Here is a 27333-nt window from a genome sequence, read left to right as displayed (position 1 = left end):
CCTCTCACCTGCAGGAGTTAAGGGTGAAGAGAGAGAACATGGGTCTATTGCAAAAGGAAACTTAGAAATGCTCTACATGTTCACTTATCAAGGAGGATTAAGTAAAGGTGCTACAGTACATCCACCTGGTGGAATAGCACACGGCTCTGAAAATGAGGAAGCTCTCTTTGTACTGATATGGGAAGATCTTTGCTATATTCTATTGCATGAGAAGACCAAGGTACATAATAGCTTAATACATAGTTCGGTGTTTTATTTAACACACGTCATGGTCAATACATGCCAGGCACTGTTCTGCTTTTAATGTAAAAGGATAGGACAATAAGACCATATACTATATTTGCTTGTACAAATACAAAGTCTAGGGCCTCCCTGGTGGCGCAAGGGGTTAAACACCACACTATGAAGCAATCTGCAGCCTCTGTAGCACAAGTTCGATCCCCGGCCAGCCAGGGAACAACCCACATGGCGCAGCAGACCTCTCCTGTCTCGCCCGCTGCTTCCCTCAGCAGTGTGTTTCAGTCCGTCTGCCTGTTCTGTTCCTCACTCTGTCTCTGGTGAATCCTCTCACACCCCACACCTCTGGCCTATACTCTAGGTCTTGTATGCATAAATAAATAAATCTTAAAAAAAAAAAACAAAAAACAAAAAAAAAACAAAGACAAAGTCTAGGAGATACAGAAGAAACTAATAACACTTATTATCTGCGGGGAAGAGGAGGCATTGTACAGATATAATAAATTTTAAAGTGCAAAAAGAAGGTGCAAATGTAAATAACTTTTACAGATAATAATATATGCAAAATACACACATATATAAAATGTCATTTATAACACAAGTGTATATTCACACAAACTATGGAAGGAAGCTGGTTAACGGTTTCTTAGAGGGGTGGAGAGGACAGACAATGGGGAGAAACGGAAGATTATTCATTGTGTAACATTTTAATATGTTTAATCTTTGAACCATGTGGATGTAACAACTATTCAAAATATTAAAGAGGGGCCTCCCTGGTGGCGCAGGCGGTTGAGCGCAGTGCTGTGGGGCTGTCTGCAGCCTCTGCAGTGCTGGTTCGAACCCCACCAGCCTCAGAGCAGCCCACATGGTGAGCAGGCCTCTCCTGTCTCGCCTGCTGCTTCCCTCAGCAGTGCATTTTATCAGTCTGCCTGTTCTGTTCCCCGCTTTGTCTCTGGTGAATCCTCTCACCCTCCCGCATATCTGGCCTGTACGGCTTTTGTATAAATTAAAAAAAAAAAAAAAAAATTACAGAGGGCCTCCCTGGTGGCTCGAGGGGTTAAATCTCAGCACTATGAAGCTGTCAGCAGCCACTGCAGCACGAGTTCAATCCCAGCCAGGGAGCACACGGTGCAGACCTCTCCTATCTTGCCCGCTGCTCCCCTCAGCAGTGTATTTCAGTAGATCCACCTGTTCTGCTCCCCACTCTGTCTTTGGTGAAGCCTCTCACCCACCCCCCTCCGGGCACCTCTGGCCTACGCCCCAGCTTTTGTATGCAAAAATAAATAAATGTTTAGAAAAAGAATGAGAGAAACAAAGCAGCGTGACCAAATATGAAGCTCCTAGGACTGGCAGTCTTGTGTTAGAACCACCTTCACTTGGGAGTTGCCAGCAAGACAAGGGAAAGGACAGGGTGGGGGACCAAGGAATCCCAGGGACGAAGGGCATGGTCATTACTCAATGGGCAGCTCTCTGCCCACTGGCCTGGCTCTCTGGCACCCCTGCTGGGTGGTTGCAAGCACTGCCCTCTCCAGATGAGTGTGACCACAGTTGTGGGCAGTTCAGGGCTAAGGCCCCACTGAAGGGTGACTCAGCTTCCTCCCAATCTAGTGCTTTACCTGTACTGTTCCGTCGCTCAGCACAGGGAAGTCGTCCTTGGCTCCCTGCAGGGCGGCCTCTTGTCCAGGGCAATCCATGAACAATACTGCAGGGAAGAGAAAGGGAGAGCACTGAGGAGGAGGGGACTTTTTGAAGTGAGCCCAGGGGAAACAACCCACCAAGAGTCCCCTGACTGGATGATGGGTGCTGTCAAGCCACTGCACTGGGGGTTACTGCCTCTGAAGAGCAGTGTGGCCACAAGTTTCAGGGGGGATTCCAAGTTTGAGGGAGAGTGCTTCATAGTCAGTTTGTAGGCCAAGCCACTTTCTTTGTTCTTAAGGTCAGAGAGCCAAGATCATAGACATTAGTCCCAGGTGGCCTCAGAGGCTGAGCCTAGGTCACAGCCAGAGGCAGGCTTTCAGGATTTTGAAGGGCATGCGTCCACACCACCGTAGTAAGTACCGGCTACACGGTCGCCCACACAGATCACGCTGGACGACCTCTGGTTGTTCCAGTTTGTCATGCTTTTCTGAATGCTTGCTGCTTGGCCACCCTTTATACAGGAGCTCTGAGTTAATAACTACCATTCACCAAGCCAGAGACCAGGTGCATTTCATCCTTTACAACTACCAAGGTAGGTATTAGTCCCCTTTCAAAGATGAGTAAACAGGTTCAGAGGCCAGGTGTGCCAACTCCAAGACACACGCTAGAGTGTTCACAGCGGCCCCCTTCCTGGTGGCCAAATCATGAAATCAGGGAAAGAGGCCGAGGCCACACCAGGGTCCATCGGCACCGCACTCTGCCCGGGCCCCTCGTTTGACTGAACACAACCAGGTTGGTGGTGTGTGATGGAAATGTTGGGGTAAGGTCCCCTAACTGTCCTTTTTTAAAAAAATTGTCCTATAGTCTTAAAAGTAGAATTCCAAAGGATTAATAACCAGAATATATAGAGAACTCCTAAATCTCAACCACAAAAGGCGATCAACCCAATTATTGACAAGAGTCAACCACCTACGTGAGAATGTTCAGTGTCGCCAGGCATTAGGGAATCTTCAGCCCTGCTTCCTTAAACTCACAATGACATGCCACTTCACACCCTCTTGGGCTGATGGCTTTTTTTTTTTTTTTTTTTAAATAGAGGCATGTTTCTTTCTTTCTTTCTTTCTTTGCTTGTTTTTTGTTTATACATGCACTGGGTACAGTCAGAAGCGCGGGAGGGTGAGAGAATTCACCAGAGCCAGAGCGGGGAGCAGATCAGGCAGAAGGACCTAAATACACTGCTGAGGGGAGCAGCGGAGAGGCCGCGGGCAGCTTCGTAACCCAGCGCTCAACCGCTGCGCCACTGGGGAGGCCCAGGCTGATGGCTTTTTTATTTTTATTTTATTTTTTTTTAATAATAAATTTTATTGTTATATTCCCCATACAATTGCAGCCCCCCCATTCTGACCCCAATCCCTCCCCTCCCACCCCCGCCCCCCTAAAAGTGTCTCTGGTTCATAGTTTTTTGTTGATTTTGATTTTCACTTTCTTATAGTTATTCATTTTCCTGGTCCCTTATTTAAGTTTTCTAGATTCCTGCTATGAGTGAGACCATCCGGTATTTTTCTTTTTCTTTTTGGCTTATTTCGCTGAGCATGATCCCTTCCAGCGCCATCCATGTTGCTGCAAATTGCATGTGTTTATCTTTTTTGAATGCTGAGTAATATTCCATGGTATATATGGACCACATCTTCTTGATCCAGTCATCTATTTTTGGGCATTTGGGTTGTTTCCAAAGCTTAGCTATTGTAAACAGTGCTGCTATAAACATAGGGGTGCAGGTGTTCTTTGGAATTGATGTATCTGTGTCCTTTGGGTAAATACCTAGGAGTGGAATTGCTGGATCATATGGAAGCTCTATGTTTAGTAGGTCCAGAAATCTCCACACAGCTTTCCACAGTGGTTGGACCAGTTTGCACTCCCACCAACAGTGCAGAAGAGTTCCTTTTTCTCCACACCCTCGCCAGCATTTGTTGTTGCTAGTTTTTTTAATATGTGCCATTCTCACTGGTGTAAGATGGTATCTCATGGTAGTTTTGATTTGCATTTCCCTGATGGCAAGTGATGTTGAACATTTTTTCATATGCCTGGGCAGAAGAGCTAAAAAGAAACTTCTCTGATGGCTTTTTTAAAAAAGGACAATAACAAGTGTTAGCAGGAATGTGAGAAAGCTCCTTGCACGGCTGGTGGCAATGTAAAATGATGCAGCTGGGGCCTCCCCGGTGGCGCAGCGGTTGAGCGCTGGGTTGTGAAGCTGCCCGCGGCCTCTGCAGCGCCGGTTCGATCCCCGGCTGCTCCCCGGCCACCGGAGGAAGGTCCCACATGGCGCGCAGACCTCTCCTGCCGCCCGCTGCTCCCCTCAGCAGTGTACTTCGGTCCTTCTGCCTGCTCTGCTCCCCTCTCTGGCTCTGGTGAATTCTCTCACCCTCCCGCACTTCTGACTGTACCCAGTGCATGTATAAACAAAACAAACAAACAAATAAATAAAACATGCCTCTATAAAAAAATAAATAAATAAAATGATGCAGCTGTAGAGAGAAAGTCTGGAGGTTTCTTGAAAGTCAGACATCTATCTGAAGAAGATGAAACCATCCACCTGAAAAGTTCTACGCAATACAGTGCTTACTGCAGTATTCTTTACAGTAGCTAAGATACAGAAGCAAGCGAAGTGCCCACTGGCAGGGGACTGGAGAAAGACACACAAATTAAATGGATAAACAGACAAATTAAGATAAACTTGTGAGTAATGAAAACTGCAATGAGACTACCAGAGGTGAAGAGGGAGGGGGTGAGAGCAAGGGTAGGGGGCATATAGTGGATGGTGGTGGGTGTTGTGTTGTTTCTTTGAACGTTAAACGTATTACTGCCGCAGGACCCAGTGATTCCACTCCCACACGTGTACCCAAATGTGTGCCTGTTCACGATTTTTCATAGCATCATTATTCACAATAGACAAAATATGGAAACAGTTCAAGGGTCCACCAAGAGACGAGTAAATAGGGGCCTTCCTGGTGGCACAGGGGTTAAAGTCTCAGCGCTATCAAGCTATCACCAGCCTCTGCAGCATGACTTCAATCCCCGGCCAGGGAGATACCCACATGGCCCAGCAGACCTCGCCTGACTCGCCCACTGCTCCCCTCAGCAGTGTATTACAGTTGATCTGCCTATTCTGTTCCCCACTCTGTCTTTGGTGAATCCTCTCACCCCCTGCACCTCTGGCCTACACCCAGTTCTTGTATGCATAAATAAATAAAAATAAACCTTAAAAAATAAAAGTAAAGTCAGCCACAACAGTGTAAAATGGGGCAGTCACTTTGGAAAACCATTTGGCAGCATTTACTGAAACGAAATATACACATTCCCCAAGACACCGCAACCCCACTTGCAGGCACAGATCCAATCAAAACAGTCACCAAAAGACATGGGGCTATGATGCCCACAGTAGCACTTGTCGGTAACAGCTGGAAACTGGAAACAGTCCAAACGTCCATCCAGCTAGAAGGAACAGAACATGGTGCTAGACTTCACAGACAGCATGAGGAATCAACTCCAAGGACAGGTGACAACATGGGTGAATCTTACAGACATAAGGTTGACTGACAGAGGCCAGATACAAGGGAGGCGGCAGGTATGATTCCATGGACATGAAGTTTAAAACCAGGCAAAACTAACCTAGATGAATTAACCTATTCTTTGGGGTCAGAGCTGGTGAATGGAAGAGGGCAGAGGGGACTGTAAAGCAGACAGCACTCCTTCAGCTCCCCACAGCCCCAGGAGCTCATGCACTCAGGCAGGAGCCTTTGTGGAGGGCTGGAATGTGCCCTGAGAAAGAGAAGATTGCTTAGAAACCAGCCCTGCTTCCTTGACAACATCCCCACTGAGGAGTCTTGGGTTGTGACATGCTTGGCCAGTGGGGAGGGGGAAGAGGCAGGTCTAATTCGGTTCCAGAGGGTCCCAGGGGCAGCGAGAATCCAGGGAGGCTGTCCTGCACCTGCAGCACACAGCTTTCTGGCGTCATCCTCTGAGGACATTTGAAAGATATGTGGCAAAGGTTAAATCATCTTCATATAAGGCACATACTCCATGGATAATTTACACAGCTATACAAAATATTTACAGTAGGGGTTTTTATTTTTTTTTAATTTTATTATTATTATTTTAAAAAAAGATTTATTTATTTATTTAGACAAGCACTGGGTACAGTCAGAAGCGCGGGAGGGTGAGAGAATTCACCAGAGCCAGAGTGGGGAGCAGAGCAGGCAGAAGAGGTCTATGCGCCACACGGGACCCTCCTCCGGTGGCCGGGGAGCAGCCGGGGATCGAACCGGCGCCGCGGAGGCTTCGGGCAGCTTCGCAACCCAGCGCTCAACCGCTGCGCCACTGGGGAGGCCCAGTAGGGGTTTTTAAAAACTATCTAGGGAAGGTTTTATGCTACAAAGGAAAGAGAATGTAGCGCTGTGTTCATAAGTACAGAAAAAAGACTGGAAGGAAATGAACAACTATTGACTGTAGTAGCAGAAATCCAGACAAGTTAAATGTCTATCAGTAAGAGATTAACTTTGTGTTATACACAAGATTAACTTGTGTTATGCGGCCGACACTATGCAGCCATTAAGAAGCTGTATAAGGTGAGGAAGTTCCTATGGAAAGATCTCTAAAACATAATGTTAATTTTTAAAAAGCACAGATCAATGTGGTCTGTGCTAACATGCTTTTTTTTTTTATCCCAAAATGTGGCTATTGGGATGGGTTCCCGTTCATCTTGATTCAGGGTGCATTTAGCGCTGCTTCCATCCGAGGGAGCACCCTTCTGTAAGCCTGGCTTTTCCTCCCAACCGCTGGCATAATAGTTTGTGCACAGCCACAAATTTGATAGCCTCCTGGGCATTTCACATCCATGAAAGAGGAATTGGGGTTCTTCACCAGGTGCTTCTTGAGTCTCCTCTTCTGGAAAGGGATGAAGGAGATCCTTTGCCCAGAGGCATGTTCTCTGGGGAGGCTGTCACTGCCGGAAAGGCAACATGTGTATCTTTTAATTACCTTTGAAAAACACCTCTAACTGGAAGGTTGGGCTTATGTATGGAGAAACCAGGTTAGAGAACAGGGATGAGAATTTCAGAGCACACCTTCTGAATCCCCACTCAAGGGAACAATCGCATTAGCCATTAGCGACTCATGCTGATAAAAAGTAAGTCACTTTTCCTATTCCCAAGGGAAGGTCTTCAGCTAGAAGACTGGCCAGATAAGTCTGTCAGCGATTTCCCTTAATGAGGACTCTGAACAGCTCTCAAATCCTCTCCTCCCTAACCACCCAGCAGGAGGTTAATGGACTGATGATCCTATTACACAGAAGCCTTAATCTCCCAAACTCTAAGAGTTGCCAGGAACTCAGAAACCCTCTTCCTGCTGTCTATAACATCTGCCCCCCATGAGTATACCGCACATTTCACCGCTGTTTGCTCACTTGTTTCCATTATTATGTGGTTCCAGATATTTGTAGCACAAACAGTAAGAATAGACTGTCCAGAAATGGTGCCAACCAACAAGAAGTCAATAGTCTTGTACCCCGAGTGTACATGCCTCCACTCAAGACTGTGCTTTCCAGTTGCATCAGAGGGCTTGGCCCCATCAGCTCTTCCCCACATTCGGCTGGACGGAGAACAGAACCAAGCAGCGTGAGTCAGACAGACAGGAACACACTTCAAAGACCCACCCTGCCTGAGACACGCAGCCAAGTATTTTCCTATCCGAACCCTCAGAAACTAACCTGCAGGGTGGAAGTTACTACTCCCACTCTGACAACTCAGAAATCAAGAGGCTGGCTGAGGCTGAAGTGCCTTAGAGAATAGCCATAGACTAGGAACAACAACTAGGAAGAAGCAGGGCCAGATTTCAAATCCTCAAGGCAGGTAGGTGATGGAGAATGCGGGATTTGGAGTGTGAAGGTCTTAGGTCCAAATCCCCATTCTGTGAACAACTGGAAGGAATGCCTGGCCCCGTGTGGCTACTGGGAGGTGAGTGGGCTAATGCTCACTCAGCACTGAGCACCGTGCCTGCCCAGAGTAGGTTCTCAAGGAAAGACCCCTTCCGCCTACTCACAACTAACCTAGGTTTCAGATTCCAAGTCCGGGTCTCCCTGCACACCACAGAGAAACTGCCTCGGAGGGCACAGGGGGTTGTTAGCCACAGCCACAGGCTTCACCTGCGGACAAAGCACTGAAGGGCAAAGGGGGTACACAGCACCAGAGTATAAAAGAGGGGGCTGGTTCAGTCTGCATTTGGAGAGGACTGTCCCTAGGGGTGCTCTGTGGTTATGGGGGCGGGGGGTGCAGAGGATGGAAAGCTCGCGGACAAGCTGACCTGCCCAAAGAAACGTACAGAGACACCTGTAGGGACAAGAGATTTCTCTGCAAGCCGTTGAGTCACCGAGAGACTGGCAAATGCGGCCGATCATTACCATTTCCTCCCAGATGCTTCCCGGCACTACAGGCTTGTGTCACTGGTTTCAAGATGAAACTGATCCGAAACCAGGTCTCACCATCTCTCCTCTTCCCTTCCACTCTGCCTTCTAACAGCGCACGAAGAAAGCAATGCCCGTTCCTGATGCACCCTAGCTCCGCGGGGCACTCATTTGGCCCAGACACGGGGCGTGAATGGGCTTGTGTCAAACTCTCCGGGGCAAGTTGGTGCACACTGCTGGACGCATGGGGCAACAGTTCTAAACATAGCTCTTCCACATCCACCTGCATGTTAAACAAAGTCACTTGAAAGTCTTGGATTCAGCTTCCCACCCCCGAGCTCAATCACCAGGCCAGTGAAGCTGAGGAAGAGGTCGGTAAGGTCTATGCCAAAGTTAAGTCGATAGCTTTCAGCCCTGAGCCTAAACACAATTGCTAGAATATTGTTGGGAAAGGGAGTTGGTAACCTGAAATCACATCTGGAGAAATTAAAAAAAAAAAAATTTAGAGCTGTTAACTGCTAGACGAACAGCCACTAGGACCGGCAGTCCCGGCCTGAGCCTAGAGCGCCTCTCTAAAGACAGTCCTGCCAAGCCCACCCCACATCCTGAACTGGTGCCACCATAAAACTTGGGCACAAAGAGTGGACTCTCTGGGGTACTAGAGCCGTTCAAAAAATATTTTAAAATCAATTAATAAGGATCGATGGGCACGGGGCTGGGCACTCATTCCTGGCTGCTTGTAGCTTGGAGTCACCTAGTTACCTCCAACCTTCCAAGAAACACCCTTCCAAGTCAGGAGTCTGTCTTCTCAGCCATGACACAAGAGGCTATGTCTATGTCATCCCATTGCTCAGTCTTACTGAATGTTCTGGCATAATAAACCACCCAGCTCTCTAAGGACACAACATCCTTTAAGTGATCAGTCTTGGCCGGTTTCCCTCTTGGTCTTGGTGCACTTTGATTAGCAAATGAAAGCGTCAGCTTGAAAGGGTTGAGACCAAACTGCAGCTGGCGGGGGCTTGGGAGAGACTGTTAAAGATGACTCCACTCTAGCTTGGTTTAGGGACATAAGTAGCTCCTAAAGCAAACAGGACCTGTCTTCACTGCTCTCACTACCTTCTGGTAAGGGATTGGGATAAGAAGGTGCAGTGGGAAAGCGTGTGGAAGCAACTGGCATTTTCCTGAGTAAAACTGCCTATGGGGGGAAAAAGTTCACTCTTCTAAGAAATAGTCAAATCAAAAGGCCACATGTTGTTGGACTAGCTGGGACGCAGGTGCCGCTAAACACATCAGGGACTTAGGGAGCACACACTGGCACCACTTTTGGCAATTAAGGAGCCTTTAAAAGCCTCCCTTTGACGTACAAATTGTGCCAGGACATCATCCCCCATGTCACAAAACTATACCGCAAGGATGCTGGGGTGCTCAGTTTTTAAAATATTGCAACAACTTACTTTGGACAGAATAGTTATGTGCTACAGTTGCTCAGATGACTAATCTACAGCTTTAAATGCTGTAAAGGAAAAAAAAAAAAAAACAGAGCTCCACCGAGGTGAAAAAAAACAGGTCACAAAATGGCCATTTATAGTTTATTGCCTGAGCCTGACAATTATAACATAAAATATTAATATTTTTATACTTGTTAAAAAGAGAGATGGAGAGAGAGAGGAGCTGAGCCTTGGCACCAGGAAGGCGACTAGCTCCCCCCACAAGCAATGCTCTTCCAGGCAACAACCGAAAAAAGCCCAAGATGTTGGCGGGTGAGCGGGACCTGACCCCTCGAGGCCAATGGGGAGAGGCCAGAGGCGTCTTGGGGAAACAAGGGAGCCCATGGTGCCAAGGGACTTGAAGCCTTTTGATTGACTGAGAGGTGGCCCACGGCATGCTGGGAAATAAAGCGCCGGGAGTAAAGCCAGGTAAACTCCCAGAGCCCCTAGGGCCCCTAGTAGAAGCCAGATTTTGCTTCCCGAAAGCTGAGAACGGACCAAGCGGCCCCACCATGGAGGTGGCAGTGATGATCCATCACCATAAGGCCATCTTCGGGGGTGCGCAGGAGTAGCATGTGCTGGAGGTGAGGCACTTGGTGGACAGCATTCTCCAGTGGCAGCCCATGCAGCAGCACCTTGACGAAACTGACCAGCTCCTGGAGGACAGCATGACCTTAGCCAAGTGCGGCTACAACTGGCAGGCAGCCCCAATCTACAGCTGTTTACCCTGGAGCTGGATCTTCCTGCAGATGGGGCCAGCCAGGCATTTGGGGCTGTCAGCATGGAGCCCTTCTCCTGCCCCCCCACAGGAGAAGAGGAAGGGGGACTGGCAGCAAGTAGAGCTGGAGGGGGGCGCAGTGCAACAGTGGGACTCGGGCCTCCTCCCTCCGATCAGGCACCCTCAACAGAAGACTTGGCTAGGGAAATGGACTGCAAGGCCAACAGACAGTGTTCATTTGCAGTAACAGAAGTCCTTACGGGCGGCAGGCCTTATGTTGCTCCTCTTCCAGTTGCCCACAGTAAGCCTGTGTTTGATTTGCAATTAGAATGAGATGTTGTCATTTCTTTCTCACTCTAACTAGAAAAGGTACATGTTAATCCCATTTTGCTGAGGACGCAGTTCTTTCTAGAAGAGTTACTGTGCTTCTCTACAGGAGGCTCTTTGGAATGAGCAGCACTACTGGGCTCCTCCGTACCCTGGGAGTCTGGCAGAGTCGCCAGAGAGGAACTCTAGCAGGGTACTACCCCATTTGGACCTTGGAACGTGGCTGAGTCACTGATTCCCACTCCCCAGGACTATTCCAGAACAGAGAACTCAGAGGCCATCTGGGGGAGCAGCGAAGGGTCTGGTGGGCAAAAATGCAATGACACTGCAGCCTTGGGTGAGTCATTTCCTATTTAAGTTTTTTTTTTTAAGATTTATTTATTTTTATACAAGAACTGGGGTACAGGCCAAAGGTACAGGAGGGTAAGAGGATTCAGAGACAAAGCGGGGAGTAGAACAGGCAGAAGCACCGAAATACACTGCTGAGGGGAGCAGTGGGCAAGTCAGGAGAGGTCTGCTGTGCCACGTGGGTAGCTCCCTGTCTGGGGATCAAGCTTGTGCTGCAGAGGCTGCGGACAGCTTCACAGGTTGCATCTTAACCCCTTGTGTCACCAGGGAGGCCCCCGCTAGCTCTTTTTAAAAGATACTTAGCTCTTATCAATGTCCTTAATGATATCACAGGACATTAAGTTCCCAAACATAGCTGATATTGATGGAGTCCGCTGGAGAACTTTTTAAAGATCTACAATGCCCTGGCTTTAGGGCACCCCTCTCTTCCACTGAAGCAGTTTCTGGAGGTAGAAGGCGGTTTATTGGTTTCTCCCCCCGCCCGCTTCCCTCATTTCTCCTAAGCAGGTAAACTAATACACTAGTACGGCTTTCTGAAGGCACGTCACAAGATATACCAAGTTTGAAATGTTCAGATCCTTCCTCTGACCAGCCTATGGAACTATCTATTCCATATCTCCCTCTGGATGCTTTAAAGTACATTGAAATCAATATGTGAAAAAGCAAATTCCTGATCTTTATTCTTAGCCTAAATAGGGTCCTTTTCCAGTGTTTCTCCCGGAAATGGCTTATCATGCAGCAACTAATTGAACCCAAAATTTGGGCCTCAGAAGTAGTACAGTGGACAGCACGACCTTGGCTGAGTGCCCCAAGGTCTAGAGTACCTGGGCTCCAACTCTAGTTCCACCACCGACTTCGGGCAAGTTTGGAATGATGCTAAGAAAAGCTAGCATCTTCATCTTCCTCGACCATTTTTACCTCAGACTCCCCTTCTCAGTAAGCCACTAAGGCTCATGCCTCTCCATTTTTATCTTTGCCACCTTAGTACATCATCTTTAGCCTAAATGAGTATACAAATCTCCGTTTTTTTAAAAAAGGATCTTTTAAAAAACGTAACAGATACATTTGAGAAAATGACATAAGCTCACTTCTTTGAAACTCATCAATGACTTGCCATTATTCATAGGATAAAAAACACAAAATTGGGGCCTCCCTGGTGGCGCAAGGGGTTAAGCACTGCACTATGAAGCAATCCACAGCCTCTGCAGCACAAGTTTGATCCCCCAGCTGGCCAGGGAGCAACCCGCATGGAGCAGCAGACCTCTCCTGGCTCGCCCGCTGCTCCCCTCAGCAGTGGATTTCAGTCAGTCTGCCTGTTCTACTCCCCACTCTGTCGCTGGTGAGTCCTCTCACCCCCTGCATCTCTGGCCTGTACCCCAGCTCTTGTATGCATAAATAAATAAATCTTTAAGAAAAAAAAAAACCCACAAAATTAATGTTCCCAATTCATACTGTCTAGCCACATTAGTCCTCTTCTTAAATCCATCTTATCCCAGGACCTTTGCACATGCTTCTCTATCAGAACGATGTCTCCCTACATTCCCACTGATATTTTATTTATATATTTTTTAAAGTTTGTCTTCATTTTTTTAAAAAGATTTATTTATTTATGCATACAAGAGCTGTGCTTGTGGCCAGAGATGCAGGGGTGGTGAAAGGATTCATCAAAGACAGAATGGGGAGCAGAACAGGCAGACTGACCGAAATACACCACTGAGGGGAGCAGTAGGCAAGAGAGGGAAGGTTTCCGGCGCCATGTGAGTAGCTCCCTGGCTGGGAATCGAACTCATGCTGCCGTGGCTGCGGAATGCTTCATAGTGCTGCAACTTAGCCCCTTGCACCACCAGGGAGGCCCCATCCCACTGATATTTTAACCAGTTAACTCAATTCAAAAGTTACTTTGTCTGGGAAAGTTTCCCTCAATCCTCCTAAAGTAGATCAGTTCCCCCAGTTAAAAAACTCTTCTAGGGCCTCCCCGGTGGCACAGCGGGTTGAGCGCAGTGCTGTGAAGCTGTCCTCAGCCTCTGCAGCGCAGGTTCTATTCCTGGCTGGCCAGGGAGATTCCCACATGGCGAGGCAGACCTTGCCTGTCTCGCCCGCTGCTCCCCTCAGCAGTGTACTTCGGTCCTTCTGACTGTTCTGGTCCCTGCTCTGTGTCTGGTGAATTTTCTCACCCTCCTGTGCCTCTGGTCTGTACCCCAGTGCTTGTACATAAATAAATAAATCTTTAAATAAATAAATAAATAAATAAATAAATAAATAAATAAATAAATAATTCTTCTAGCTCTGTTATTTTATTCCAAAGAATGTATTACAACTTATAATTACGCTTACTTCTGATTATCTAATTGCCTGTCTCCCCTATTAGTCTCTATAATGCCCAAAGGGAAGAACTGTTAGAACTTGCTTATCACAGTATCCCAACACGTAGCACTGCGCTTGGGACAAAGGAGGAGTTCGATAATTGCTGAATAAACTATCAAAGCCCTTTGATCCAACAATTTTGCTTCTAGGAATGTATTCTAAAGAAATATGCATACCAATTAGTCCAATTGTAACAACACTACAGGCTTTTCATACACCCACTCATCTAACCCTCACCACAGGATAACGAGAGCCCATTATCCCTTTTCAGATTTGGAAACTGAGGCACAGAGATTAAGTAAATTATCCAAGTCTCCACAGTTTATAAATAGATAGATTTAACTCACATACAGTGGCTTTGCAGCCCCAGCTCAGCACTCTGTACATCATAGTTAATATTTTATGTAAACTTCAACGTGAAACTGGAAATGGTACCATAAATATTCAAGTCTCACTTTGTATGCAAAGTTTGAAGAAATAAAAATCACCCAAATTAAGCAAAGTATAAAAAGTCACATAATTTCAAAGCTGGAGAGACTCGTAAATTGTGAACATCCCACTAGCTCTCTCATCCTACACATACACACTTCCCATGTGTTCAGATGAGAATGCAAGCCTTAAGTCATGGGAGCTATGAATTACTTGAAGTTTTCAAGAATGCATCCTGTACATCAAAGCAACCACCCTGTATAAGAATGTGTATTGCAGAAATATTTTGGCTTAAGAAAAAACTTGTAAATCTCTCTTGGGGGCAAAATAAGATCAGAAATGTGTCCTCTTTAAAAATGGAAATCAAGGCCTCCCTGGTGGCTCAGAGGTTAGATACAGTGCTATCAAGCTATAGCCAACCACTGCAGCTCCCCGGCCAGGAAGCTAACTCGCATGGAGCAGCAGACCTCTCCTGTCTCACCCACTGCTCTCCTCAGCAGTGTATTTCAGTAGATTTGTCTGTTCTATTCCCCACTCTGCGGTAAATACTCTCATCTCCCCCACCTCTGGCCTACACCCCAGTTCTTGCATGCATAAATAAATGCTTAAAATAAAAAAAAAATCAAAAACAAAAATCAACTTTTACTTAGCAAAATACTTGCTAACTAGATTTTCTTTTCTTTTCTTTTTTTTTTAAATGTGCCACTGATTTCTCCTTGGCTTACTTTGCCATGCTGATTTTTTATTTTATTATTTTTTTAAGATTTATTTATGCAGGCCTCCCTGGTGGCGCAAGGGGTTAAGCACCGCACTATGAAGCAATCCGCAGCCTCTGCACTCTGTACTCTGCACTCTGTACTCTGCACTCTGTACTCCAGCTCTTGTATGCATAAATAAATAAATCTTTTATAAAAATTTATTTATGCATACAAGCACGGGGGTTCAGGCCAGAGGCGTGGGAGGTTGAGAGAATTCACCAGAGATAGAGCAGGGAGCAGAACAGGCAGACGGACTGAATAAACTGCTGAGGGGAGCAGCGGGCGAGGCAGGAGAGGTCTGCCGCGCCATGTGGTAATCTCCCTGGCTGGCCGGGGATCGAACTCGTGCTGCAGAGGCTGAGGACAGCTTCACAGAGCTGCGCTCAAACCGCTGCGCCACCAGGGAGACCCACTAACTAGATTTTCAAACTAAGAAAATGAGAAAAAAGTCATTGTTACCTTGATTGAATGCCAGTCTCAAGTTCACCTAGGTAAAATAATGCTAGTGGCTAATAAACTGACTTCTGAGTTGTGATTTTAAATTTAATTTAATTTTTGGTGATTTCAAATACTTTTGAAACACTGGTCAGACAGTTAAGTATAAAACAATGGCTAATGTAAAAATAAACATTTTTAAATGATAATCTTATTAAACTTGCTGCAAAACCTGTCTTACAGACATCAAACATAAAAGCTTAATCTATCTGGGTGGGATTAAGATCAACAATTCATTTGATCATCCTTCTACAGCAGTCTTTCTTAATAAGGTGATTCCCTACAGATTTCTATAATTCCAAATACTTTACAATTTTTAGGTTAACTCCTCCCCACTTCCACATCTGTAATAGATAAAAAGGGAGGTTAGCAAAATAAATCATGGTATATCCGTCACGTAGAAGGCTACAGGCAGCTTTAAAAAAAAATAGATGTGTATTTAACTGTCTGGAAAGATGCCTGAGAGTCATTAAGTTAAAAAAGCAAGCTGCAGAGTATCGTTTGAATGCATAACATACCTTGTTTTTAAAATTCTTTTATGCATACATTAGGTTTTTATACAGAGAAACATCTACACGGATTTACATTAAACCATTAACTGTGCTTATCCCCGAGGAATAGAACTGAGAAAAAAAACTACTTTCACGTGTATATTTCTGATCTGCTTCTATTAAAAAGCTGTCAAACTCGGTGGTTCAACCTCAGGCTGCTTAGACTTGAATCCAGACTCTGCTATTTACCAGTTGTGTGATCTTGGGCAAGTGACATAGCCTCCTTGGCCTCAGTTTCCTTATCTGTAAATAGGTGATTCCAAACAGATAATAGGGATAATAGTACCTGCCTGGAGAAACGTGATGGTGATGAAACGAGGTAATTACATATAAAATGCTAAGAACCAAAGAGCAGTATCTGTCACCTAGCACTGCTACATGTTACTGAAAAACATTGCCTTTACAATGAGCAGACACAGCAAGTCCTTGAAAACATCATTTCTGTTCAATATCATTTTGTTATTGCTGACGAGGGAAAAAAAATTGATTCCTGGCCAGGGTCCCCATGTGTGGAGTTTGTACGTTCCCCCCAAGTCTGTGTGAGTTTCCTATAACCTGCCAAAGATGTGCAGGTGAGGCTCATTGGCATAACTCAGCTGTTCCAGACAAGGCGGATGTGTATGTGGTGTTGGGGGGGTAGGGGGGGAATGTGGGAGGTGTGTGGTAGGTTGAGTGTTACAGTGAGGCTCATTGGCATAGCTCAGCTATTCCAGACAAGAAGGCGGGTGTGTGTGTGTATGTGAATATTCCCTGAGTCAGAAAGGTGTCCTGTCCAGGGTTGGGTCCAACATTGCACCCTCTGCTCCTGGTCACCGGAAACCCTGAACTAGAATAAGCGGGTTGGAAAATGGATGGATGGGGCCTCCCCTGGTGGCGCAGCGGTTGAGTGCTGGGCTGCAAAGCTGCCAGTTCGTTCCCTGGCCGCCAGTGAGGGTCCCAGATGGTGCACAGACCTCTCCTGCTGCGCCCGCTGCTCCCCTCAGCAGTGTATTTTCGTCGATCTGCCTGTTCTGTTCCCCGCCCTGGCTCTGGTGAATTCTCTCACCCTCCCGCGTTTCTGACTGTACCCAGTGCTTGTATAAATAAATAAATAAATCTTTAAAAAGAAAGAAAGAAAGAAAGAAAATGGATGGACGGATGGATACAAATGATTGCTTAATATCAGACATATTTGGGGTCTTTATTTTGAAATTTGATTATGGTTTTGTGAGCAGTAAAGTGCTATAGGAACTTAACTCTTGTTTACATCAGTTACTCTACAGTCAAGTGAGTTTTGTGATACCTGTATTTCACTTAAAGCCTTAATTTCCCAAAACCTATCAACAACACTAAGTAAGGACTTACTGTATTTAAGTGTTAGTGTAAAACCCCAACAACCAGCCTAACCCTATATATAAACTAGTGTATACTGGGTTGGGGGATGGTAAAAATAAAAGGTTCCTTAGGAAATTCTGACCAGGCCAAGCTTACAAACTCCTGACCCAGAGGCCAAAAGCATAGTAAGGCAGCTGGAGTGTGCCTGAGACCCAGGTGGGGAATGAAGGAGAATTCTGGAAGTGGAAAGACCGTAAAAGACAAGAAAATAACAGGTCTGGAAGCCCTGGTGGGAAGCCCCGACTGGAGCCGACTCCACAAGGAGCAGCAGGGTGTGGGCCTGGCATCTTGTTCTGGCTTGTGTGTGGAGAACCCACAAGAGCTGCCTCTTCTCCCTGCTCGGAAGCTACAGCAAGATGGGGCTCGTTAGAGAAGGCAGCCAGCCTTAGGGCAAGATACCCGGATGGTAGCTCAGCCCTGCAGGCCTGCCTTTCAGCTGAGCAACCAGCAGTCTGCCTCTTCACAGCGCCAGGCGCCAGGGCTCCTCTGAGGAGCTGGGACAGAGTAACTTGCTTCAGGCCATGTAGTTTAGGATGAGAAGCAGGCCTAGAAGCCCATTTTCTCTTGTCGGTGCTCAAATATACCCCATCAAGCCTACCCCCACCACTGGGGGTAGAATCTAAAGCACTTCCTAGTGACCTGGCCTGGGCAGCCATGAGAGCAAGGGGATCTGTGATGCTTGGGGAGAGGTGAATCTTCTGAGAAAAACACACAGCATTTGCACACAATTCCACAGGAGCACAGATTTCCTAAATTTAAGGCGAGAAACCCTGAGGTCAGAACCTCCGGGCCAGCCCAATCTTCTAGTCTCCAAAACAGGTTGAGGATTTCATGGTAAAAGAGATGGAATATTGAATTAATCGCCTGTAGTTTCAAAAGTGGGATTTTTGATATTGAACGAGAAGAGGAAGCCCCATGCCTGGGGGTGGGCCATCTAGCCCCCCTTTAAATAGATGCCTCAGAGAGCAAGGGGAGAGTAGCTCCTGCCTGCCAAGGGTCCTTTCAGGCGGTGCAGCCACCAGCCCTCACCACAGCCTGGCTTATGTGGCCTGCCTCCGAGCCCTCTCCTCAGAGTCAGCCAGAGGCGGTACCCTGAGTTCAAAGATGGGGAAAGGGGTGCGCTTGGCATCTGTTCCCAGGATAAGGCGTTCTGGCTCACTGGGCAAGTGACAGGACAAAAACAACCCCAAGTTCCAGCTGGACCAAGGCCAAATGCAGCTGGGAGGAGACTGTCAGCTTGAGGAATTTGCAGACCACTGACACTCCCGGGTAACCAGACTGCAAGGGCACCCAGATTTGACTGGAGGGCTGGGGGAGCATGCACCATGCTCCTCCACTCAGAGCAAGGTGGGGGGAGGTCCTTGATGCTGGAAGTAGATGGGGGTGGGGGCGACTGCCAGAGCAGATTCTTTGGTGAGAGCACAATCAGGTCTGGTATCTGAGCCCTCCCCAACTGGCCCCCACGCTAAAAGGGAGGCCAGGGGTCCTGGATAAAAGCCCCCTCCATTCCACTCTCCCCCTCCCCCAACTCCAGCTCCTGGTGATTAACGGAGGCCTGCGGAGGGAACAGGAATTTGAAGCTCTTGGGTCAGAAGTTAACTATTTCCAATCTACCTCCAGCTTGGCTGCGGCCAGAAGACCCACCACCTCTTTCCCTCTGTCACCCCGACTCCCCAAGGGTTAGCAACTCACACTCAGGAGTCAGAGCTGGGTTCAAATCCCAGCTCGACCCTAGTTGGGTAACCTCAGGCAAACTACAAATTTACAAGTCTAGATTTCCTATCCAGTGAAACGGGGCCAATTCCACCCTCATGGGGCTTTTAAGATTGCATGAAGCACACGGTATACTTTCTGGAATTCAGTAAGCCCTCAGCAAATGGTACTCAGGTTGTTTTTTCATTTGTTTTGTTTGAAAGCCCTTCCTTGCCCATCTTGTCACCTGGGGTTGGCAATGCCAGGTAGCTGAAGGAAATGAGGGTGAGATTCAAGGTGAGGCAGACAAGGTCCTGCGGGGGAAGGAGGGTTAGGAAGGGGAGCTGAATAAGGATGCAGGAGGCAAGTCCAGTGTCCTGGCTCCAGAGTCCCAGAGCAGAGTGGATCTGGGCACCCCTGGGCCTTCAGCTCCCTCTCCTGCCCCTCCCAAGCACCCTGCTGCCTCTTGTCACTGAGGAGACAAATTCCCAGCTAGACAAGATAGACCCTGCCTACTGCTCCTTTGGCTTCCCCCCACTCTGCCCTCCATGATTCAGCCAGACTAAACATGTTTAAAGTTCTCTTGTCAAGAAGGCTCCCCACCACCTCTCATGTCCCAGGTTTGGGTACTGTTCCTGCAAGAACAGGTCGGCAGCCCTTCTGATACGAATTAATTTTTCCTCCTCTACCTCCCACTCAAATGCATACAAATAAATGCACAAAATACTTTGCCAGTTTCTTCCAGCAGGTAAGTGGCTACGAAGCCTGAGTTCTGTGCACCGCTGTATTCCCAGCACCTAGGATATAGTACCTGGCACTTAGAATGTACTCAATAAAAATGTGTTGAAAAGAACCACTATTCAAATTGCCTGGTGGCAGATCTGCTTCCTCCTCTTACTGGGAAGCATGCTGAGGTTAAGGAGCTATGGGCTATGCTCGACTCTGAACACCTAACACCCAGCAGGTGCTCAGACACTTGTTGCTAAAGATCCGCTCACCCTGGCATTGGGCTCAGACACCCAGAGAGTAGCTGGACTCCGTCACCCTAGCCATCTGAGGGGGCTGTGGCCCACGGACACACCAGGCAGGCTAAAGATCTCCACCTTGGGGGAAAAGTCTCACCTAAAAACTTGGGATGCTCGCCAGACACCCTTTCTGTTGTGGGGAAAGTAACAAGCATTAGCTTGAGGACAAATAAAGGAAAGGATGTCCCCCACTGCCTCCAGATAAAATGGTGACCGAGTGTACAATAAAGACTTGCTGTCTCTTGACACAGGGTGAAAAGCAAGAATCCAGAAGAGGGCCTCCCCTGGTGACGCAGTGGTTGAGCGCTGGGCTGAGAAGCTTCCCGCAGGCTCTGCAGCGCCGGTTCGATCCCTGGCCACTGGTGAGGGTCCCATATGGTGCTCAGACCTCTCCTGCAGCCCGCTGCACCCCTCAGCAATGTACTTCATCATTCTACCTGTTCTGTTCTCTGCTCTCATCCTCCCGCGCTTCTGACTGTACCGTGCTTGTATAAATAAACAAATAAATAAATAAATAAATCTTAAAAAAAAAAAAAAAAAAAAAAAAAAAAAAAGAATCCAGAAGAGATGGGTCTGGTAGGGAGGCATAGGGGGTGGGGTGGGGTGGGGTGGGGTGGGGTGGGGTGGGGGTGGAATCCAGAAGAGATTCCGTTCTTCAAGATGAAGGAAAAATAACTTCTCAGTACACAGCACAGTACAGAGTAATCCACAATCTGGTTAATCCTCAATTATCCCAGCATTACCCTCCCAGTTACGTACCTCACACCATGTACACATTGTCACCAAATGACTGGAACAATAGTGGTCTCAGCAGCACTAGCTGTATTAGCCAAGAAATGCAATTCCTCAAATGCCCATCAGCAGAACTGTGGCTGGTCAGCAATGAACACTAACACAACAATGAGGGTCAACCCCATGATGCTCAGAAGTGTGCAAGAATCCCACATGCGTGTAAGCCAGATCCCAGGGGCTATTCTATTCTTTTACAAAAAGTTCAAATACAGGCACATTCATCTCCAGTATTAGAAGTTGGAAGATTTCAGGCCTCCCTGGTGGCGTAGAGGTTAAGTCTCAGTGCTATCAAGCTATCACCAGCCACTGTGCCATGAATTCGATACCAGGCCAGGGAGCTGACCCACATGGCACAGCAGACCTCTCCTGTCTCACCTGCTACTCCCCTCAGCAGTGCATTTCAGTAGAACTGCCTATTCTGATCCCCATTCTCTCCTGTGAATCTTCTCACACACAACCCCCCCCCCCCACCTCTGGTCTACACCCCGGTTCTTGTTTGCATAAATAAATACATCTTTAAAAAAAAAAGTTAGGGCCTCCCCTGGTGGCGCAGGTGGTTGACCGCTGCGCTGTGAAGTTGTCCGCAGCCTCTGCATTGCTGGTTCAATTCGCGACCAGCAAGTGTCCCACATGGTGCGGCAGACCTCTCCTGTCCCGCCCACTGCTCCCCTCAGCAGTGTATTTCGTCAATCTGACTGTTCTGTTCCCCACTGTCTCTGGTGAATCCTCTCACCCTCCTGCGCATCTGACCTGTACCCTGGTTCAGGTATAAATAAATAAATCTTAAAAAAGATTTTTTGGGGGGAAGAGTAGAGATCCAGAGAGAAGGGGCATCTGAGGTGCTGGTAATGCTGTTTCTGGATCTGTGTGCTGGGTACATGGTTGTTTTGTGATGTCCATCACATAGGCACCTTTCTCCACCCATGTTGTTTTTCACTAACAGACATTCCCTGCACGGAGCAGGTCAGCCTCAGGACAAAAGCCTCTACTGATCTGACCATGATCTCCCTCCTCCTCATTCCTCTCCAAATGCTTTGCGGTTCTTCAGTTTCCCATCCTAGAAACTCTTAACTTGTTTCTCCTCATAAGCAGTGCTTTCCTCAGGCAGCAGGGAGGTCAGGGCACCCTGCCCTGGGTAACCTAGGAACAGGTGAGGAGCTGGAAAGGGAGACTAGAGGTTTGAGACCTGCTCCCCAGGCACAAGCCAACACTGCTGTACGGCAGCCCCAACTGCTGCTGAGCCCAGAACGCAGCAGGCCAGGCTCAAAGCCAATCCTCCCCCCAGTGCGTCCCCAAATACTCACTCCTCAGAGGCAGAACTGCTGGGCCCTAAGAACTCCCCCTGGGCTGCAGAGGCAGATGACCAGTTGGTGTTGACAGTCCCAGCGATCTCACGCCAAGTTCCGTACCCCATTTTTTTTTTAAAGATTTATGTATTTATTTATACAAGCACTGGGTTCAGTCACAAGCGCAGGAGGGTGAGAGAATTCACCAGAGCCAGAGCGGGGAACAGAACAGGCAGACTGACGAAGAAATACACTGCTGAGGGGAGCAGCAGGTGTGGCAGGGGAGGTCTGTCGCACCATGTGGGACCCTCGCCGGTGGCCGGGGATCGAACCGGCGCTGCAGAGGCTGCGGGCAGCTTCGCAACCCAGTGCTCAACTGCCGATCCACCAGGGGAGGCTCTCCATACCCCATTTTACAGCTAAGGGAATGTTACCACCATCTGCTCTGCAATTCAATCATAAGCATAAAAATAACTAACAGTAGACCAGAAATGCCCCAAGGCCAATGATTTGGTTTGGTACATGGCTTTAGCTGCAGTTCTACAATAGTGCCTGACACAAGCAGCCACCAAATATACCAAAAGAATAAGATGCAAATATACTGACACAGCCCAGAATGGCGGCTCCAAAATTTAAAGGCAATTTTTACACTCCTACTTGAAATAGGCAAAACCATCTTGAAGTTAACTCATGCTCAGTCAGATTCATTACTGAACTTTGAAGCTTGCTACCAACACTAATGAGGGATGGCTTTAATCTTACCCAAAGGCTGACTAAAGGTGATCTGAACCTGGGAGGGGCCATAATGAAGCCCTGGATTTGTTTTACTGCCATTAAACTACCTGTCTCAACTGCCATTAAGGATGTATAGACCACTTGAGAGCCGGCACTTCTAATCACTCCACTAGCCATGCAAGTTTCCTCCTCCCACCCCCCTCCTTTGTCCTTGCTTCCAGACCACACTTGAGGGAAGTGGGAGGCGGGCTGGAAGGTGGAGGTAGGGGACCAGCTCCTGTTTCATTCCCTCCCAGATTAATCTGCCCCAAATCCTACCATTAGGAAACTTAGAGATTGTACCCAAGCCAGTTTCCTCTATAGGAATGTTCTGGAAAACCCTTAAACATAAAGGAGTAAATGACTGAGCACTCTTGAGGTAGGGGCTGTTTGGGGTGATTGGGATTCCACATTCACATCATCTTCCCACCCACCTCTCACTTCCTAGTAGGAAAGTGTCAGGGAATTTGGGGGTCAGAAACTTGTATTTAAAAAATGAATTGAGGGCCTCCCCGGTGGCACAGCGGTAGAGCGCTGGGTTGCAAAGCTGCCCGCGGCCTCTGCGGTGCAGGTTCAGTCCCCAGCTGCTCCCCGGCCACCAGAGGAGGGTCCCACATGGCGCGCAGACCTCTCCTGCCGCCCGCTGCTCCCCTCAGCAGTGTACTTCGGTCCTTCTGCCTGCTCTGCTCCCCGCTCTGGCTCTGGTGAATTCTCTTACCCTCCCGTGCTTCTGACTGTACCCAGTGCATGTATAAACAAAACAAACAAACAAACAAATAAAAGCATGCCTCTATTAAAAAAAATCTTTAAAAAAAAAAATAAATAAAAAATGAATTGAGGGCCTCCCCAGTGGCACAGTGGGTTGAGCGCAGTACTGTGAAGCTGTCCGCAGGCTCTGCAGCGCGGGTTCGATTTCCGGCTGGCCAGTGAGATTCCCACATGTTGCGGCAGACCTCTCTTGTCTCGCCCCGCTGCTCCCCTCAGCAGTGTATTTCAGTCAGTCTGCCTGTTCTACTCCCTGCTCTGTCTCTGGCAAATTCTCTTTCCCTCCCAGCCTCTGGCCTGTACCCCAGTTCTTGTATAAATAAAAATAAATAAATCTTAATAAAATAAAATGAAATACGAATTTAAAGTAGAGCAAAGATTGAAATGCATTGCAGGTCACTGCAGAGCTGGCTTTGGGAAAACGAGAACCACTCAGAGTTCATCCTCAAATGGGCAGAAGTTCACAAAACTGTGTGACTCAAACACCTACTGGCCATCTTCTTATGTGCCGAGTCCCGGGCACATACCCGGAGGTGAAAACCAGGTCATGAGCCTCTCAGGGATGCTCATGAGCCACTCTGCTGGGGAACTGAATCCATGAAGCTATTCTTTCATTTTTCCACTTTTAAAACCTCCAACTGGGCTGGGTTACAGGGTTTCTGAAGTCCCAACTCTGAGATTAAGAGCTCAAGTTGTTTAATATTTACCTTACCAGCTTCAAGAGAATGTCAGGAGGATAAAGCAAGCTCAGAGTTGTGGGAGAGCTTTGAAGAGGAAAGCACACGTACAAACAAGGTATTAATTATATCAGATAATTTCTTTGAGCCCAACTTCATAGACACCTATGATATTCATAACCCAGGGGCAAACAGAGGCAATAGTACTTTTGCAATATGGAAACTGTTGTCTGCTTGGCCAAACTGGAGAGTTTGCATGTACCCTTAGGATAACCCTTTCAACCAGGCTGGATCCATGCTGTGTACTGAGGATGGAGAACTGAGGTGGAGGTGGGGAGGTAGAAAAAGGTCAGCAGCTAAGGTGAACAATACTAGTACTTTCTGTTCGGGAGTCCCAATTTATTGAAACCCATTGGGTCCAGAAACTTGCATTTATTTTAAAAGGGCAGCAACCTATTGCAGAGAAGACTCCTCCCAGAACCCCTCATATGTTGCAGGGAGGTTCAAGGTTGGCCAAGCACATTAACCCACCCTTTGTTTAATAACCCAGGTGTGCTCCTGGCATGAACCCGCCATTTCATGACCATAAGCCAGACATCCGAGAAAGCAATGTTTTCTCAAAAGGTTTAAAATGCCTGTCTGACGTCATCAGGAAGCACTTGCCACCGGACCATGAAATCAAAAACCTGATCACAGCTTCCCCTCAACAACCTCAAGTTTAGTGAAGTGACAGTTGAGCTGATATTTCTTGCTTCGGTAAGAAAGATGAGGCGCAGACAACACTCAAAGCCACAGCCGGCTGTCCGAGACTGGAGTCAGAACTTGACAACGAGGTGGAAGAGTACAGATTTGGCAGCAGAGGTCTGGTTAGCAATAAAGCTTCCTCGGGGAGCTGGAATTGAATTTGGGCCCTGCCCAAGTTAACATTTTTTACAGGTTGGCCAGAGTTGCAGTTTGTTAGCTCGTCAGTAATAAACCCATGTGCAAGAATTTAAAGTTTATGAGGCATGGCCTCTTAATGCCTCTCCTCGGCTCCCTACAGCCAAGAGTTTAAGGAGCCTGGCCTAGCCTGGGTGTTAATTATTTTGTCAATCTGCAGAGTTATTTGGGAAAGGAAGGAAAAAAGGTTTCCACAGACTCCAGGTTCCCAATCCTCTTTTAAGAAACAAAGGAGAGCCATTCTGTCCCAGAGGTACAGACACCCCCACAAGCAAGCGGTGCTAATTTGTACCTGGGGCGAAGAATATGCTGAGGGAGGCATTAGTAAAATGCTAGATGTAAACAGTTCTTTATTGTTTAGAAAGCCAGGCAAACTATAGATTCCCTCCCTAGAAAAACGCATCATACACTCGCAAACAATTTTACAATTTAAGGATCCTCTGGGACCCCACCGAAGAGTGCTGGGTGTTAAAAGAATTTGGATTTGGGGGGTGGGGGGGGGAACAGTCCTTGAATGGAAGTGCAAGAGGCCCTGCCAGGGTCTCTCTCTGTTAACACAGGTCCTCCTTCCAAACTGACTCCCCAACTCTCCATTTTTTTTTTTTTTTTAACTTGAGTGGGGAACAAATAATTGGGAGATGAAAATGTGCTTTGATCTCCCATCCAGAGCCCAAACAGTTCAAAATCTTCTGTATTGAGACCGACCAACTCCCGCCCCTTCCCCAAATGCCCTAATATTCCGGTCCCTAGACGCTGGGGTGGGGGCGAGTATGGGAACCAGGGGTGTCCCCTGTGCGTGATGGCCCTAATCCAGGTGTGCCAGGCCCGGTTTCCAGGCAGCTGCAGGGCGCAGGCCCTCCGGGAAGGGCAGGGTTAAGAGTGCATTCCAGCTGCCGGGGAAAGAAGGGGGGCGGGGAGGGGAGCGCGAAGAAGAGAAACAGACCTGGTCTGTCTGTCGAAGACACAAAGCACGTTACACAAAGGGGGCCGAGAGGGGCGAAGGGGCCTGCTCCGGGCACGGCTCATCCCACACCTGCGAGGGGGCTGGGGGCGGAATGTGGCCGGCGCATTCCTCCATGAGGCCAGCGGGGGCGAAGCGCCCGCATCCGGGCCGGGTGACGAGATCAGCGGCCCCGCGCGCTACAGAGGCGGTTAAGGTAAGTCGAGGCCGCAAGGCGAGCAGGGGCAGGACGTCCGAGGACGCCAGGGTCTCCCGCCTTCTCCAGGCACCCCAGCCCCCCATTCCGGCCGGGAGAGGCTTTCCGCGCCTCCCCCAGACCTGCGGCGGCGCCAGGAGCCCCTCCCCGCCCCAGCCCGGACCCCCTCGCGCAGCCCACGAGAGCGGACCACGTGCGGCCCCGGCTGCGCGGATCCGCCCGGGCCGCGCCCGCAGGCTCTTACCTTTCCCGAGCGCCGGGCCCGGCTCCAACTCCGCGCCCCCCGCCTGCAAGGTCAGCTCAGCCTCCCCGAAGCGCGCCCCGCACGGCTCCGAGGCGGCGCACGGCCGGCAGCAAACGAGCGCCTGAGGGACGAGGGGAAAGGAGGCGTCCGGGTCACAGATGCGCCGGCCCCGCACACCATGCGGGCAGCGGGCGTCGGTCCTCGCGTCCCGGTACCCCGGCCCCAAGGAGCGCGCCCGCGGCTCCCCCGACGCCAGCGCCGCGCGCGGACCCCACCCGCCCTCCAGGGAGCCCCCGGCGGGGCAGGGGCCCGGCGGCGGGTACCTGGAGGAGGAGGAGGACGTGGAGGCGGAGGGACGCGGGAGGCCCGCGGGGGAGCCCCATGACCCGAGCGAGGGCGGTGAAGCAGCCGGCGCGACGGCGAGCGGGGACCCGGCTCAGCTCTCGCGGCCCGAGTGCGCCCCGCGGCGCGCCGGAGCCGGCGGGGGAGGCCAGGTGAGCGCAGGTAGGTGCTGATTGGTCCGCGCCCTCAAGGCCCCGCCCCCGGCAGGTGGGGCCGCGGCAGGCTGGGTCCCGACTCCGGGAAGCCCCCCCTGCCCTCCGCGCCCTCCGGCGATCTCCCGGCTTCCGCGGAGCAGGTCCTGGCAGGAACCCAGGCCCGCTTGGTAGGTTCGGGGCTCGAGGAGGGGAAGGAGGAAACCCACCCCTCAACCTCTGCAGCGCGCAAAGAAAATTGTTTCTGTGTTTGCGGCTGCAGCGGAAAAAAGTGGACACACATCTGCACCCGACCGGAAAAGAGG

General features: G+C 48.8%; 1 protein-coding gene across 2 annotated transcripts in view; it reads right to left on the bottom strand.

The window, feature by feature from the left end:
- Positions 1-26917, bottom strand: part of CDH3 (cadherin 3) — a gene marked incomplete at both ends in the record, with an annotated part of 42772 nt that extends 15855 nt beyond the window's left edge. The window contains 3 exons of one of the 2 annotated variants that reach the window (XM_084257624.1): positions 1854-1939; positions 26535-26655; positions 26858-26917. In XM_084257624.1, the coding sequence (XP_084113750.1) occupies positions 1854-1939; positions 26535-26655; positions 26858-26917 (267 nt within the window). The remainder of the gene's footprint in view (positions 1-1853; positions 1940-26534; positions 26656-26857) is intronic. The other variant, XM_084257625.1, reaches the window with a different exon arrangement.
- Between the last annotated feature and the right edge of the window lie 416 nt (positions 26918-27333).

Source organism: Talpa europaea (assembly GCF_964194135.1).
Source record: "Talpa europaea genome assembly, chromosome: 16".
Taxonomy (NCBI): domain Eukaryota; kingdom Metazoa; phylum Chordata; class Mammalia; order Eulipotyphla; family Talpidae; genus Talpa; species Talpa europaea.
The sequence above is the reverse complement of the archived record's forward strand: the minus strand, read 5'-3'. Positions and strand labels throughout refer to the sequence as shown.